The sequence below is a fragment of the Coloeus monedula genome (genome assembly GCF_965178545.1).
Source record: "Coloeus monedula genome assembly, chromosome: 25".
NCBI lineage: Eukaryota > Metazoa > Chordata > Aves > Passeriformes > Corvidae > Coloeus > Coloeus monedula.
This window is the reverse complement of record NC_138805.1, coordinates 1,554,782-1,572,314: the sequence shown is the minus strand read 5'-3', so window position 1 is coordinate 1,572,314 and position 17,533 is coordinate 1,554,782. Positions and strand designations below refer to the sequence as shown.

At 54.4% G+C, this 17,533-nt stretch overlaps 1 protein-coding gene across 2 annotated transcripts; it reads right to left on the bottom strand.

Annotated features, from left to right (window-relative positions):
• Positions 1-11,674: 11,674 nt before the first annotated feature.
• Positions 11,675-17,413, bottom strand: CHEK1 (checkpoint kinase 1; the record flags this gene model as incomplete). 2 transcript variants are annotated; one of them, XM_082297082.1, is made up of 12 exons in its annotated part: positions 11,675-11,808; positions 11,978-12,079; positions 12,164-12,295; positions 13,839-14,016; positions 14,220-14,328; positions 14,400-14,495; positions 14,579-14,683; positions 15,444-15,632; positions 16,154-16,223; positions 16,347-16,411; positions 16,517-16,740; positions 17,349-17,413. In XM_082297082.1, 12 exons carry the CDS (start codon positions 17,411-17,413, stop codon positions 11,713-11,715), a joined length of 1,431 nt encoding a protein of 476 aa, XP_082153208.1. The 2 variants fall into 2 exon arrangements, with proteins under 2 accessions (XP_082153208.1, XP_082153209.1); XM_082297083.1 differs by lacking the exon at positions 11,978-12,079 and having other exon boundaries at positions 11,713-11,808.
• Positions 17,414-17,533: the final 120 nt, after the last annotated feature.

Below are 17,533 nucleotides of genomic sequence, written 5' to 3'. Positions count from 1 at the left end.
TCGCAGCGCGTCTAATGCCGTTTGGACAGGGAGCCTTTCATCCGCTCGTGGGAGTGAGGCCCCGGCATTGAGCCGGCAGCTCCCCGCGCTCCGGCCCTCGGCGCTCCCGTCCCCGCGGGAGCCGATCGGCTCCGCCGCAGCGGTTTTGGGGTGAGCGAGGTGGGGACGCCTGTACTCGCCTCCACTGCTGCGGGTTTGGGTGCAGAGCTCAGGGCCAGGGTGGAGGGGCTGAGGCTGGGAGATGCTCCCCATCGCCGTGGTCTGGTCGCTGTCACGCCGTGCTGGGCTCCACCGGGTTCCTTGTCGTGGTCCCCTTGCTTCTGTCCCTGTACCTCATCCCAGATCCCATCTCCACTTCCTCAGCAGGTTCCTTGTCCAGGTTCTCATCATCCCGTCCCTGGCAGGCACCTCCTTCCCGTTCCCATTCTCCTGCCCCCAGCAAGAGCCTTGTCCAGGTCCTATCATCCCATCCCTGTCCCCATCATCTGTCCCTGTCCCCGTCATCACATCCCAGTCCCCGTCACTTTGTCCTGGTCCCATCACCCCAGCCCAGACCCCAGCAGGTGCCTTGTCCCAGTCCTATGTCCCTTGTCCCAGTCCCCATTTCTCTCCACGGGGCCAGCCCAACACCCCAATGCCCTTCAGCATCCAATGACCTCCATCGAGGGAAGGTTTGTGGGTCCTTTTTGGGAAGGGGACAGCAGGTGCCAGCCTGGTGCCCCGCACCCTTGGCAGTTCAGGTGGCATTGGGTGGCATCAGCTACTGAATGTGCTGTGCAGCATGGCAGGCAATGTGTGAGTGGGGAATCTCAAGGATTTCCACTCCAGGGGAGCGGATCAGGAACAGGGCACAAAGGCTGGAGGGGTGTTGGGGTGGAGCACACGTGGAAACATCACCTGGGAAGAGAAGATGAAGACAAAGAGATGAGAAGAGACAAGATGAAAATGATGAGGATAGAGGGGACAAGATGAGACAACAGGAGAGGGAAAGAGGAGGAGGAGGGGAAAAAGAGGAGGAAGAGGAGGAGGACTAAAGGATGAGGAGGAATGGAAAATGAAGAGAAGGAAAGGAAGAGGAGGAGAAGTAGAAAAGAGGAGGAAGAGGAGGAGAAATGTTGCCTCTAAAGAAGCCCTAACTCCCTGTGAGCGTTGCCGACCTGTGCATTGGACAGGGGGGTTTTGTTGGTTTGTTTTACCCCCAGTGGAAAGTGGCTTTTTGACCCAAACACACATTTTCACAGCAAAGAGTTTTTTAGCCGAAAGGCTTCTTTTTCCTTATTAAAAAGAAAATTGGTGAGGTTGGTGGGAAGGGTCACTTCTGTAAAATCTCTTTTTTTCTTACAAAAAGCCCCAGCTCATCTTTTTTTTTTTTTTTTTTTTTTTTTTTTCCCATCAGAAATACCTCTGCAGGAGGCTTTGGGAGTGAATCATTCCCAAAATCCCCTGTCCCACGCCGTGCCTGGTCCTGCCCAGCTTTATCATCTCCCCTGCAGCAAACACCCAGGGGCAACAAAAGAAAATTAGAATTATTAGGAAATACTTTTTTACTTTAATCTTTCTTTTTTTTTTTTTTTTTTCAGCAGACTAGAGGGTGGTTTTGCCTCATTTTCCTGTATTTTGGTCATTTAACTCCGTGGAGCCGCTTTGGCATCTGGTTCAAAAATTGCCTCAGTCTTTAGGAAGGAGCAAAGAACCTCCCTGTGCAGTGATTGTTGGATTTCCCAGGGCATTGGGGTTATCTCCGAGAAGAACCCAGACTGCTGGGTGGGACAGACCTCCCTGCACCCCTGCAGAGGGTTCTGAGGGTGCTAAGAGGTTCCGTGGCCTCCCCAGCACCTGCCTGCCCCAGGCCAAGCTGGAATGAGCCTTGCTGGAGGCTGTCTCCAACCCGGTCTCCTGGATGGACCTTGGGCCCACAGTTCAGGCAGCTTCTCCTCAACCTTCTCTCTGGATGGACCTCGGTGTTGCAGGTACCTTATCTCCATCCTTATCTTCCTGCTGGATCCCAGATCAGCGCTGTGGGTACCTATCAGCGCTGTGGGTACCTTATCTCCATCCTTATCTTCCTCCTGGATCCCAGATCAGTGCTGTGGGTACCTTGTCTCCATCCTTATCTTCCTCCTGGATCCCAGATCAGCATTGTGGGTATCTTATCTCCATCCTTATCTTCCTCCTGGATCCCAGATCAGCATTGTGGGTATCTTATCTCCATCCTTATCTTCCTGCTGGATCCCAGATCAGCGCTGTGGGTACCTTATCTCCATCCTTATCTTCCTGCTGAATCCCAGATCAGTGCTGTGGGTACCTTATCTCCATCCTTATCTTCCTCCTGGATCCCAGATCAGCATTGTGGGTACCTTGTCTCCATCCTTATCTTTTCCTCCTGGATCCCAGATCAGCGCTGTGGGTACCTTATCTCCATCCTTATCTTCCTGCTGGATCCCAAATCAATGCTGTGGGTACCTTATCTCCATCCTTATCTTCCTGCTGGATCCCAGATCAGCATTGTGGGTACCTTATCTCCATCCTTATCTTCCTGCTGAATCCTAGATCAATGCTGTGGGTACCTTATCTCCATCCTTATCTTTTCCTCCTGGATCCCAGATCAGCATTGTGGGTACCTTATCTCCATCCTTATCTTCCTGCTGGATCCCAAATCAATGCTGTGGGTACCTTATCTCCATCCTTGTCTTCCTCCTGGATCCCAGATCAGCATTGTGGGTACCTTATCTCCATCCTTATCTTCCTCCTGGATCCCAGATCAGTGCTGTGGGTACATTATCTCCATCCTTATCTTCCTCCTGGATCCCAGATCAGTGCTGTGGGTACCTTGTCTCCATCCTTATCTTCCTCCTGGATCCCAGATCAGCATTGTGGGTACCTTATCTCCATCCTTATCTTTCTGCTGGATCCCAGATCAGCATTGTGGGTACCTTATCTCCATCCTTATCTTCCTGCTGGATCCCAGATCAGTGCTGTGGGTACCTTCTCTCCATCCCTGTCTCCTGAAGGATCCACAGGACCTCAGGACCCTCCTGCAGCCAATCCCCACCTTACCTGAGCTCCCCAAACCCAACCCACAACCTCACCTTGCTGACAGGGCCCATTCCTGACCCCAGCTGGACCCGGCTCATGGTGGACACCTCTGGAGGGGCCAAAACCGTGGTGGAGGGAGAACTGGAGACGGGTGGAGGGGATGGAGCGCCTTCAAAATTGACACCATATGGCTGCTCCTTATCCCCGGGCCCAGTAAAAAGGTCTTTCATGCTGGGCTGGTTGCCATAGGAGCAAACACGCAGGAAATATCCCAGATAACTCGAATAGTGGCGAAAACATATGTTTTGGATAAAACCCGGCAGAAAATCGCCCCGTTTAACCCCTCCAAGGCGGTTTTAACCCCTCTGCCACACCTCAGTGCATGCATGCAGTGGGGAAACTGAGGCACACCAGGCCTGGGCTCCTCGTTGCCCGGCAGTGGGAAATCTCCGAGGTTTTTTGCAAGGAAGCAGGATTGCTGTCATGTTCCCAGTGTCAGCTTGCCTCCTTCTCCTCCTCCTCCTCCCCAGAGCCCCTTATCAAGAGGGATGGCTGCATGCAAGGCCATGTGCAAGCATTTTGCTTTGATTTGCCAAGGAATTTGCTTTGCTTTTGCTTTTTTATTTTCCCTTTTTTTTTTTCCCCCTCTACTCTTCTTTTTCTCTCTTTTTCCAGCCTCGGCCAAACCTTTCCTTATCGCATCTGGCGAGCAGCGGGCCCCCAGTGCTGCCCTGGCTGCCGGCCAAGCGCGGAGCCGACAGCCAGGCAGCCGCAGCACGGCCAGGTTTCCCCCGCCGCAGCGTCCCGTGAGGCTGAGCCTGGAGAAACCGACGGGCCTGGCTCTCAGGAAGGGGAAACTGAGGCACAGAAGGCCTGAAAAGCTGCTGCAGGTGTTGCTGGTTCCTGTAAAGTGGCTTCGTGCATTCCCCTGTGCTGCAAGTATCCCTGTGTGCCACAAATATCCCTGTGTGCTGAGGACATCCCACTTATCCTAAACATTCCCGAGTGCTGCCAGCATCCCTGAGTGCTGCATCCCTGCATCCCATAAACATCCTTGGGCATTGCCAGCATCCCCGAGTGCTGCATCCCTGCATCCCATAAACATCCCTGGGCATTGCCAGCATCCCCGAGTGCTGCATCCCTGCATCCCATAAACATCCCTGGGCATTGCCAGCATCCCTGAGTGCTGCATCCCATAAACATCCCTGAGTGCTGCATCCCCACATCCCACAGACATCTCTGCACTCTGCAACACTTCCCAGGGCCTTTTTCCAGGAGAGGACATCGCTGCTGAGTCTTCCCAGCACTGCCTGGAGATGGAGCAGCCCCATGGAGTCCATCCCAAACCCTGCACCCCAGAGCAGCCTTGCAGCAGCCCTGTCCCTATGAAAGGCTAAAGGGGAAGCTCTGGGTGCTGGGATGGGGAAAATTTTGGGAGGGGCTGCTCTGGAATGTCATCAGCAGGACTTCAGCAGAGGAGGGATTGCAGCTGTGGGGTGCAGCTAGCACAAACCCAAGGGATCGGGGAGAAAGCCCCAGGGTGAAGGAGCGAGGGGCTGTGGGGCAGCAGCTCCGGGGCGATACCCAGCGGGAGCTGCTCCAGCCAACCTGGGATTTCTCCTGGTGCCATCTTGTAAATATTGCTGACGGGAGGAATGTGCAAGCACAGAGGAAAATCCCCTTCCACGCCAGAGCATCGCCTCACAGCCTCCCTCACAGTGGGATCAGAGCCCTCCTGATGATTCTTGTCCTGCCAGTTCTCCTGGGAAATCTTTTTCCATCTTGATTTTGGGGGCATGCACATCCCTAGCAAGGTGCAGCATCCCTGCTTCCCACAGCATCCCTGCCACTGCCACACCCCTGCCACACCCCTGCCACTGCCACACCCCTGCCACTGCCACACCCCTGCCACTGCCACACCCCTGCCACTGCCACATCCCTGCCACTGTCTCACCCCTGCCACTGTCTCACCCCTGCCACTGCCACACCCCTGCCACTGCCACATCTCTGCCACTGCCACACCCCTGCCACTGCCACATCTCTGCCACTGCCACATCCCTGCCACTGTCACACCCCTGCACTGCTGCAATCCCAAGCTAATTTTCCCACTTCAGCTCCTGTTTTTTTGTTTTCCCCCTATTTTTTAATAACCTTTCCCTGCATCTCCCGCCTCCTCCTCCTCCTCCCTCCGAGCTCTGGTTTGGGTTTTGGTGAGGTTTAACAAAACAAACACGGTCAAACCACCCCCTCCTAATGTGTAAAATCCCTGGAAAAGCCACAACAGCTCTGCAGGGCGGCCGAGGGCTCGCGCAAGGTGCTGGCAGGCCCCTGAGCTGCTCAGCCAGCCCCACGAGCAGAGCACAGCAGATGAATTCTATTTAATTTTCCTCCTCCTTTTTGATGTATTTTCCAGCAGGATATTCCTTGCACGCAGGTCCCTTTGCCCCAGGGGGTTGTTGCTGGGTGCTGAGCCCGGCGAGATGATGCTAAATCAAGGAGGGATTGAAGTGATGATAAAACTCTCCAGGACGATGGGAAAAATGATATTTTCCCTGCCTGACCCCCTCACTTGCCTCCCCTCCACGTCCCAAAAATCCCAGCAGTGGCCAAATGATGCTCAAAAGCCGCTTTAAAGATTCAGTTCTCTGCTCCCAGGGGGGATTTTCCCCTCCTCCATGAGCTGTTTTTACACCTCTCCCACCCCAATGCTCATTTTCTCCACGCCCAGAGGTTCCAAAGGAGGAGTCTGGGGGTTGGGGAGCTGATTTTTGGAGGTTTTAGGGTGTTTGGGCGGGTTTTTTTTAGGGCATTTGGGGGTTTGAGGGTTCTGCTCTCGATGGTGAGAGCAGCGCTTTCTCCCCACCCTGCCCAAGAATGTTTCTGCTGATATTAAACCCGACCCGGAGGCATTTGGAAGGAGCCGACTTCCTCGCCAAGAAAATGACCTCAGCCTCCTGCTCTGGAGCTTTTTTTTTTACCTTTTTAAAGCATTTTTCTCCCTCTCCTGCCTGCCAGGCAAGAGGCACTGCTGGGGCCTCACCCGTGTCCCTGGCACCACTGCCAGGCTACATCCACGGTGCCGATCCTCCAGTTCAGGGTGATTGTTGTAGGTTTTTTAACCTGCAGATTCCAATTTTAAGCCGTAATTTCTAGGTTTTTCCCCACAAAACCCCTCCCTGACACTGACAGGAGGATCCAGGGGCCAAACCTGCTGCAAAAACCCACCTTACACCATCCTCTGGGCATGTGATGACCTCCAAAACTCATTTTCCCAATGAAATAAAACGGGGAAAAAGCCCAGACCAAGAGCTAATGATGCCCACGATGTTTCTGGAAGGGATTTTTGCAGGAGTTTCCTTAACAGACTCCTCTGCATTTTTGCTTTTATTAATGTGGCGGCATTCCCGAGGCTGCTGCGATGCTTTTGCAAGAGCTAAAACATCTCCTGAGTTAAAAATCCAACAAATCCAGCCCCTCAGGCACCTCCACAGTGGGAAATGCTAAGGAGAGAGGAGGGAAAGGCTGGATTTGAGAGTCTTCGGATGGAATTGCTCCAGCTTTAGGGTTTTTTTCTCTAAATGGATATTTCTGTCCTGGAGACACTGAGCTGATGGGGACAGTTAAGTAAATAAAAATGCTTCTGGAATCCTATTGGATTCCCAGTCCCCAAAAAGCTGATGTTATTGGGAAATTTTCTCATTTGTCCCTAAAAATCAGATGGGAAATGCTTCCACCATTCTTCCCTGCTTGAAGTGGTGCATCCCCATCCTGGAGCTTCAGTGGTATCCCACATCTCCGTCCTGAATCCAGCACCTACACCCTGCATCCCACTCCTGCAGCCTGGGTGCTGCATGCCATTTCTTCTATCCCAGAGCTGCACCCTCCAACTTTTGCATCCCCCATCCATCCCTTGGCTGTCTCCTGCATCCCAAATCCTTCATCTGCACCCTTCATTCCAGGTCCTGCGCCAGGCATCCCACATCTGCATCCCAAGTTCTGGATCTGTACCCTGTACCCTGCATTCCGTGCCCTGCACCTGAACCTCTCATTCCACATCCTGCCCTGTTCATCCCGCTTCTTGCGTCCTGCATCCCACAGCTACATCCCAAATCCTGCTTCTGCATCCTGATTCTTGCATCCCACATCTACATCCCAAATCCTGCTTCTTGCATCCTGTATCCCACATCTACATCCCGAATCCTGCTTCTGCATCCTGATTCTTGCATCCCACATCTACATCCCAAATCCTGCTTCTGCATCCTGATTCTTGCATCCCACATCTACATCCCAAATCCTCCTTCTGCATCCTGATTCTTGCATCCCACATCTACATCCCAAATCCTCCTTCTGCATCCTGATTCTTGCATCCCACATCTACATCCCAAATCCTCCTTCTGCATCCTGATTCTTGCATCCCACATCTACATCCCAAATCCTCCTTCTGCATCCTGATTCTTGCATCCCACATCTACATCCCAAATCCTCCTTCTTCATCCTGATTCTTGCATCCCACATCTACATCCCAAATCCTCCTTCTGCATCCTGATTCTTGCATCCCACATCTACATCCCAAATCCTCCTTCTGCATCCTGATTCTTGCATCCCACATCTACATCCCAAATCCTCCTTCTGCATCCTGATTCTTGCATCCCACATCTACATCCCAAATCCTGCATCTGCACCATATCCTGCATGTGCAGCCTTCATCCCACATCCTCCATCTGCACCTGCATCCTGCCCTCCCCCACCTGCACCCTGCACCATCCCTTGTTCTGCTCCTGCACCCCAAACTCTGCCTTTGCATTCCACATCCTCCCACCTCCTGCATCCCACATCTCCATCCCTCATCTCCATCCCATCTCCCACATCCACATCCCCGTCCCGCTGCCAGGATCCCGAGGGCATCAATAACCCCTGAGAGTCCAGTTGGCCTCACCAGGGATCCCCACCCCACCCAGGGCCCTGGGTAAGTTCAGCCCAGGGTCCTTACTGGGCCATACTGGGCCATACTGAGCTGTGCCCTCTATAGCTGCTGTGTCTCATTGCCACCTCCCCCAGCCACAGAACAAAATCTGAATTGCAACGAAAATCCTTTGTGAGGCTGGATCGGTCCCATCCCACCCTTCCTTCCCGCTGCTCCCTGGTCCCATCCAGGCGTTTCTGCGGAGCAGGTGTGATATGGGAGAGCGGCATTCCCAACCTGGCCTGCACAGAGGGGAGTGGGGAGGTTTCCCATCCACAGGGGCTCTGTTCCCCTCCTCGGCACATCTGGCGGGCAGATGTGGCCAAAGGGCCGGGATCTGCCTCCCAGATGGGGGACGAGCTGCAGAATGTCTGTATGGGATTGGACAGCAGTCATTTTTTCCTTGGAAGTCTGCGTTTCCCGGCTCCTTGCACGCACTCCCCATCTCCAGGGGTGCTGTAAAATCCCTGCACAGAGCTGGGGCTGTGCTGTGGTGCTCTGGTGCTGAAGCATCCCCTGTCCTGCACCTCCATCCCATATCTGCACCCTAAATCCCACTTCTGCATTCCGTGTCCTGCATCCACATCCCATCTCCTGTGTCCTGCATCCCTCCTCTGCACCACAAATCCCTCTTCTGCAACCCATGGCCTGCACGTCCTTCATCTGTGTCTCATATTCCATTTCCCCCATCGCCTGTCCTATATCCTGCCTCTGCATCCTAAATTCTGCTTCTGTACCCCACATTCTGTATCTGCATCCCATATTCTGTGCCTGCCCTTTCATCCCATGTCCTGGGTCCTGCACCCCACATCTGCAGCCCCTCTCCTCTGTCCTGCATCCGTGTCACACGTTCTGTGCCTGGAAACCTGCATCTGCCTCCTAAATCCTCCATCCTTCATCTGGGAGCCTGTGTCTGCATCCTAAATTCTCTACCTGATTCCTAAATTCCTATTTTTTTTCCTAAATCCTGTGTCTGCATCCTGAATCCTGCATCTCACATCCTAAATGCTCCCACAGTCCCTCTTCTGTGCCTTACATCTGGCACCCTGTGTCTGCATCCCAAATCCTGTGTCTCACATCTGCATCCTGAATCCTCCATCCTGTGTTCCACATCTACATCCTAAATCCTCAATCCCCTCATCCTAAATCTTATGCCTTACACCTCCATCCTAAATCCTTCATCCCGTGTTTATATCCTAAATCCCATGTTCCCATTTCCATTCCAAATACTCCATCCTAGATCTGTGTCCTGGCTTCTCCATTCCATGTCCTGCACCAACATCCTACGTCCCCCACCTGCATCCTAAATCCTCCATCCTCCATTTACATCCCCAGTCCTATGTCCCACATCTGCATTCTAAGTTCTCCATCCTGCATTCTGTATCCACCATCCTAAATCCTATATTCCACACCTCCTTTCTAAGTCCTGCATCCTAAATCCTACATCTACATCCCAAATCCTACGTCCCACATTTGCATCCCACGTTCTCTGTCCTGCGTCCTGCACTGACATACTAAATCCTGTGTCCTCATCTAAATCCTCCATCCCCCATCCTGCATCTATGTCCTAAATCCTATGTTCCATATCTGCATCCTAAACCCTCCATCCTGTATCTACATCTGAAATCCTACATGGAGGTCTCCATGTACCTCCTAAGTCCTCTATCCCACATCTACATCCTAAATCTGCTATCCCACAGTTGCATCCTGGATCCTCCATCCTGTGTCTTGCCTCTTCATCCTAAATCCGACATCCCCATCTGCATCCTAAATGCTCCATCCTGCATCTACACCCTATGTCCCACATCTGCCTCCCAAGTTCTCTGTCCCAGATCCTGGGCCTATGTCCCAAATCCTATGTCCCACATCTACATCCTAAATCTTGTGTTCCATATCTGCATCCCGCAACATGCACTTGTGTCCTAAATCCTACGACTCCATCTGCATCCTGAATCTTCATCCTAAAAGCCTTAATCCCAAGTCCCATTTCTGCATCCTAAATTCTGTTTCACATCCTGCATCTACATCCTAAATCCTCCACCCTGTGTCTATACCCCAAATCTTATGTCCCACGTTTGCATCCCAAATCTTATGTCCCACAACCAACATCTACATCGTAAACCCTCCATCCCCATCTAGATCCTCCACCTGTGTCCTAAATCCTACATCCCACCCCTGCACCCTGAATCCTCCATCCTGCATCCAGCACCACACCCCAAACTCCTCTCCCGGGATGCTGTGAGGAGGCCGAGGGCTCACAGAACCCCCTGTGCCCGCTGGAGCGCTGTGAATTTGGGATGGGGGGGGGGGGGGCAGAAGCCCCCGGCTGCCCGCCCTGGCCGTGCTGTTGGTTTTAGGATTTGCCACGCTCCGGTGCCTCCGAGCGCGCCGGGTCCCCGGCGGGGCCGCACAAAGGGCGCTTTCAGGGCCCCGCTCGGCGCAGCCCCTCCTCACCCGGCCGCATCAGAACACAAACCTTTTATCCCCCCCGAGTTTCCCCCACGGACCCCGAAAGCGGAAAATAATCCCCTCTCTACAGAGTTCAAAAAACCCAAAAGAACCCTAAAAATTAGGGCTGAAAATAATTCCCATGGGAATGGAGCGGCAGAGCGCAAGCGGTGCCCAACCTCCCCTGAAGCATCCTAGAGAGGAGAGGATGTGCCCGTGACCCCCCAAAATATCCCGTTTATGGCAGGGAACGGGTGAAAAATTCATTTGTCTTGACAGCGAGACCCACTCATGCAACGAGTTGTGTCCAGCCTCATGCCCCTCCATTCCCGAGGCATTCCCAAAGATTTTCTTTTTTATGCCCTTAGAAATATAAATTCCTGGGGGGAATGAACCAGAAAACGCTGTATTCAGCCTAATTATCCCCCCTGGCCGCAATCTGTGATCTCTGGGACAATTAAAAGCGCTTAATCCCGGCTGAAAAGCAAACAAGGTCGGAGCGCGGCGTCTTCCTGCCTTCCCCTCGCCCGCTGCCGGGGTCCCGCTCCCCAGCTGCAATATAAATATGCAATTAAAAAATCGCCGCTAATTGCTTCACCCGAGGGGGGTTCCCACCAGGGAAACAAAAAAGCTGGGGAAAAAAAAAAGTAAAAAAATTAAGAAGGGGTAAACAAGTAAAAAGTGCATTTTTTTGGCCCTATAATCAAACACTGATGCAGCTTTAGGGAGAAATTGTGGAGATATCTCAGGGTTTGCACCCTGGGGTGGGTTTTTTTGGGGGGATGCTCTTTTTTTGGGGGGATGGGGTTAATCCCTGGCTCTCCTCTCTCGCTCCAGCGCTAACAACCCCTGGCAGCTCTCGGGCTCGTTAGTCCTTCCGAAAAGCAATTAGAGAGGTTGGAAAATGAGGGCAGCCGCTGCCCTGAGACAGGGCAGGAATGGGGGGCGGGGGGGTCAGCTCCTAAACCCTGGGGCTGGTTTAGGGCTGCGTGGCTCAGCAGAGATCCCACAGTGGGATTCACGCTGGCTGAGCAAAGCCATCAGTAGGTTTCAGAGTGAACACCCCATTGCAACCTGCCCTGTGCAGCACCCAGCCTCGCTCTGTGTCCCCCAGGGCTTTATTGAACCTTCAAAATCTAAAACAGGCAGCTGGACACGTTCACAGCACTTGGGTGCTGCTGCCAGAGCCCAGCCAGGAGGAAGAGGAGGAGGAGGAGGAGGAAGAGGAGAAGGAGAAGGAAGAGGCGGAGGAGGGGTGCAGGGGCTCAGGTGCCGGGCAGCCAGACTTTGTGGGTGCTGATGATGTCGCTGAGCTTGGCCTTGATCTTCAGGAAATGCCTCTTGAACTCCAGGCCATCGCCCTGTGCGGGGAGAGATGGGGGGGTTACATCTCCCTGCACCCCTCTATCCCCTGCACCCACCTCCCAGGGTCACCCCCACCCTGCACGGTCCTGCACCCACTTCACGTTGTCCTTCCTCCCCCTGCACCTGCCATGCAGCCCCCACCACCCACCCTGACCCCCTGCGCACCTTGGAGAGGCGAAAATCCACCAAAATCTTGCTCTCCATCTCCACCAGGTTCACCTTGAAGATGAGTTTGTTGTTCCTCCTGTCCGTGGTTGAGATGGTGACCTGCAGAGGGAGGGGGAGCTCGAATTATTCGCTGATGGAACAGCACAGGGGGTCCCAGCCCCGATTTCACAGCCCAGTCCCCACCTGGTTGGTGCAGCTCATCTTCCAGCCGTAGCCCATCTTCTCACACACCTCCTTCAGCGCGCGGTAAGAGCCGTCGGCGTCCAGCTTGGTGAAGAACCGCGTCATCCGCTTCACCAGCCGCTGCCACGGGCTCTGCCGCCCCAAAAAAATGGTCCCAAAGGTCATAAATCCCACCAAAAAGGTCGTAAATCCCACCAAGTTCCAGCCCCGGCTCTGACAAATCCCGGCTTTCGGGGAGGAAATGTTGGAAAGCTGCACCCCCTGATGGCACAAGCCAACAACCGCATCCCAAACACCAGGAATGCTGCACAGCCACGTCCCAAACAGAGCAAGGTTGGCCCCTGGTATCATAAATATGGCAAAAATGCTCCTTAATGACACGTATATGATGCAAAGTTGCACCCCAAGAGTATAAACAGTGCAACCATGGATCCTGGTATCGTAAATTGGATGCAGACTTTCCCCCAAATGCTGCAGAGCTGTACCCTGGAACTGGAAAGTTGCATTTTAGTACTCAAAAAAACCTGCAAAATTGCACCCCAAATACCACAAGGCTGCACCCCGAGATGACAAACCTCGCCCAGCTGCACCCCAGTGCTGCCAAGCTGCTTCCTGAGAGTGTAAATCAGACGCAAAGTTGCTCCCCAAGCACCACAGAGCACGGCACAAAGTGCACTCTGAGGCCATAAATGATGCACGTTTGCACCCCAAATCTTGGTAGGCAGCACCCTGAGATGATAAAACTCACAGCTGCATCCCAGCCTTGTCAAGTTGCCCCCTGATATTCCACACACAGCAAAGCTGCTCTTTAATGTGGTATGCAAAGTTGCACCCCAATATCTGACACAGCTGCACCCCAATGCTGTAAATTGGAGTGAAGCTGCCCCTTAAGTCCCTGGCAAAGTGACAGGCACGACAAGGATTGCAGATCTGCACCCCCAGTCCTGCACCTCACACCCTCAGGTGGTAAATATTCAAGAGCCACGGCCCCAACAGTTGCTCCCTGATATTGTAAATATGACAGAAGTTGCTTCTTAATCTCACCTATCTAAGGCAAGGTTGCACCCCAGCAGTATAAAAGGTGCAATGCTGGATCCTGATGTTGTAAATAGGATGAGCAGCTGCCCCCCAAATGCTGCAGAGTTGCACCACAAGATGATAAACCTCACCCAGCCACACCCCAGACATTGCCAAGTTGCCCCCTGATGTTCAAATATGGCAAAGTTGCTCCTCACTGTCGTATCTATGATGCAAAGTTGCAGCCCAGTTTATACAATGCAACGCTGGGCCCCAGGGTTGGAAATGGGATGTGAAGCTGCCCCCAAACACCCCGAGGCCACGGCAAAGTATCACCCCGATATTAAAATTACTGAAAAGCTGTGCCCCAAATCCTGCAAGCTTGCACCCGAGGCGATAAATAACAAAAAGTTACACCTCTGAGATTGCCAAGCTGCTCCCTGACATTCCCCATCAGGCAAAGCTGCACCCCAAACACCACAGACAGCCCCCGACCACTGCAAGGTGCACCCTGACACCATGGACGATGCCGAGCTGCACCCCAAACACTGCGAGGTGGAATCCCAAGAGGATAAACCTCGCCCGGCCGCATCCCGAACACTGCCAGGCAGCATCCCGATATCCCAAGCGGTGCCAGGTGCCCCCTGCAGCCCCTGACCTGGGAGGAGCCTGGGGTGCCCAGGAGTTGGCTGTTGACCAGCATGTGCTCGGGGCAGGCGGGCTGCGAGAAGCTGAAGCCCTGCACCAGCTGGTCGATGCTTCCAGCGCCACTTTCCCAAGGCATCCCGCCCGTGCCGGGCTCCGGCTGTGACGTGGAATAGCTTGCCTTGTCCTCACTGCAAGGCAAGGGGGGACACAAGGGTTAGGAGTGCTGGAGAGAGCCAAATCCACGTGGGAACTGCATGGGATTTTGCAGGATTTGAGACGATCGCAGGGGTTGTGCAGGGTTTCCACCCAACCACCTCCTGGAGGAAATGCCGGGAAAGCCCCGAGGCGTGCAAGGAATTGCAAGCCCGTGTGGAGGGAAGCAAAGGCTCACCCCAGTGCTCCCTTCACCGGTGAGAAGTCTGTATCGGATCGGATGTGCTTGGAGAAGCCTCCAGGGGAGTCGGCGACCCCCCCTGAGGAGAGCCGAGCCCGCTTGGCCTCTGCAAAGGGACAGGACACCCAATAACCCCCAAATCCGGGGGCACCAGTGCGTCCCCCTGCGGCCCCTTACCCTTTTTGAGGGGTCTGCTGTACCACCGGTCCTTCTGGATGTCGGGAATGGTGATCCTCGCCGTGGGGCTCTCCGTGAGGATCTTGTGCAGCAGCGCTGGGGGAGACGAGGGGGTGGAATACAATATGGTGTGTGTATTTGTGTGTTTATAAATATTTAGGGAGCTGCGGGGTGCTTACCCAAGGGAGCCGAATCGATCTTCTTCCAAGGTGGGAGGTAGGTTTTCCTCTCCTTCCAGTCGCTGTACTCCTGGCAGCTGTCGCTGGGCTGGTCCCAGGGCAGCTCTGCAGGGACACCCCGCTGCTGTCACCCCGCGGTGCCACGACCCCCGGGCACACACGTGGCACTGCAGGGACGAGGTGTGCCAGGTGTCCCTGCCCTGCCACGGATCCTGTGTGCTCCCTATGCATCCCACACCTCCCTGTGCATCCCGTGTTTTCTCGCACACATTCCATACCTCTCTATGCATCCCAAACTTCTCCTGTGCATCCCATACCCTCCCCGTGCATCTCACACATCCCCCTTAAGCATCACATACGTTCCCCTTCTGCAGCCCTCTGTGCCTTCCGTACATCCCTATAGATATTCCGAACACCCCCCTCCGTGCACTTCATGTGTCCCTTATGGATCCCACACCTTCCACCTCTGGGCTTCACACATCCCTCCCCCTCTGCACTCCATACATCCCTCCCACCTCACATGTGCTCCTTCCCCATCCCATACATCCCTCGGTGCACTCCACGCGCTTCCCCTCATACATTTCATCCCTGCACCCCTCCTGCATCCCATGTGTACCCCCCTCCTCATCCCAAACACTTCCCCTTCACATTCCATACTACACCCTCTGCATTCCACACGGACGCCCCGTATGGACTCCATCCATACACCCCTATACATTCCATAAGCACTCCCCCACATCCTTTGCACCCCTCCCGCGTTTCCCCCACGTCACACGCATTCCATCAACTCCTAGAGGCATTCCCTTATTCCGCTGGCCGCGTGTCACCCCCCCCCCGTGAATTCCATACATCCCAAAATCCCCACCTCCGGCCAGCATGGCTGTCAGCACCACACCACAGGCCCAGACGTCGACGGGCTCGGCGCGGAATTCCGGGCGCCGCAGCAGCTCCGGGGCCACGTAGGGCAGGGTCCCGCACATTTTGTTCAGCAGCCGCTCCCGCCCGTTGTGCCGGAACACCGTGGCCAGGCCGAAATCCGAGATCTTCAGGTTGTCTGGGCCCAAGCGAAAGCCAAAAGCAAAATTAAAAATGTAAATCAAGAAGTTGAAATTACCCCGCACCCAGCTAAATGAATGTAAAACGCAAATTAAAATTTAAGTAGAAAGCGTAAAAATTTTAATTGTAAATTCAAACTTAAAATTTCTAAATAAAAATTTGAATTGAAAATAAGTTTAAGATAAAAATTCAAGTTAGGATTTTAAAGTCCTAAGTTTAATAGTCGAACTTAAAATTCGAATTAAAATACAAATAAAATTAAAAGAAAAAATCAAATTAAAGTGCAAAATTCAAATTCAAATAAAAGCTTAAATTAAGAAATGAAGCGAAAATATTTTTAAAACTTTAAAAATGCATGGTAAAATTTAAATTCAGAATAAAATTAAACCCCTAAATTAAAAATCCAAACGCAAAATAAAAGCATCCAAATTAAAACTTCAAACTAAACACTCAAATAAAAAAATACAAACGAAAAAACGATAACTTAATGAGGGTCGGAGAGGGACACGCCCGCCCCACCTCGCTCGTCCAGCAGCAGGTTCTCGGGCTTCAGGTCGCGGTGGGTGATGCCAATGCTGTGCAGGTACACCTGGGGATGAGGGGAAGGGTCAGCGCCGTGCGGCAACCACGGGAAGGGTCAGTGCCATGCAGGAATCGCCACCGGCACCAGCGGCATCGCCACCTCCAGCGCTGCCGGTGATCCATCACTCACCACGCCGGCAATCAGCTGCTGGAAGAACCGCTGCGCCTCCGGCTCTGGCATCCCGACATCCGGCTCTGCACGTGGCGAAGAAGAAGGGGAAGAGCAACCTTCAGCCGTGTGGGGATGACAATTTAAGGTGCCTCATTGCCCCGAAACGCCCCGGTACCCCCGTGCTGCACCGATGCGGTCGAAGAGCTCTCCGCCGCGGCAGTACTCCAGGAACAGGTACTGCGTGGCCCCCTCCCGCCGGTGTCCGTAGAACCGGACGACGTTCTCGTGGCTCAGCATCTTGTTGATGCAGATTTCCTTCTTGATGTTCTCCGGACACTCGGCCGCGCGCTTCATGTCCACGATTTTCACGGCCACGGCCTCCTCAGTGCGGCGGTTCACGGCCAGCTGCACCCTGCGGTGGGCAGGGCTCAGCGGGGGCACCGTGGGCACGGAACAGGCGGGGAAGGGGCAGGGAATGCTTCCCCCAGAGACAGGCAGCAGGCAGGGGAGGGGCAGAAAATGCTGTCTCTGGAGGCAAGGAACGGGCAGGGAATGGACAGGGAATGGGCAGAAATGCCGCCCCTGGAGACAGGGAGCGGGCAGGGAGGGCTGGCAAAGGCAGGGGCACGATGGGCACAGAGCGGGGGCACACCGGCGTGCAAGGGGATGCGACGGGCGAACAGGCGGCGCATACGGGCAAGCAATGGCCGTGCATCAGCGGCACACACGGGGCACGTGATGGGCAAGCAGCGGGCACACACGGGGCATGCAAAGACCGTAGAGTGGGCAAACACTGGGCGTGTGATGGGCAAGCAGGGCGTATTGGGCAAGCTGTGGGCACACATAGGGACAAGCAGCGGGTGTGCAAGTGGCACACGCGGGGGCCAGGGGGGACAGCGGCCGCGCAAGGGGCAGGGCAGGGGCCTGGGCCGCACAAGGGGCAGGGCAGGGGCGTGCAAGGGGCGGACCCGGCCGGCAGCAACCCCGCCCGACCCGCCTCCCCGGCCCCGCCGCACTCACTCCCCGTAGGCTCCTTCGCCCAGCGTCTGCACCAGGTCCCAGTCCTCCACGAAGGGCACCGCCATCCCCGGCCCCAGGCCCGCTCCGGGCCGTGATCTCGCCCCCGGTCCCGGTCCGGCCACGCCGCCCTTTCCCGCCAGAGCCGCGAGCCCCGCCCCGCCCTGCGCGCGCACTGCCCGGGCCAC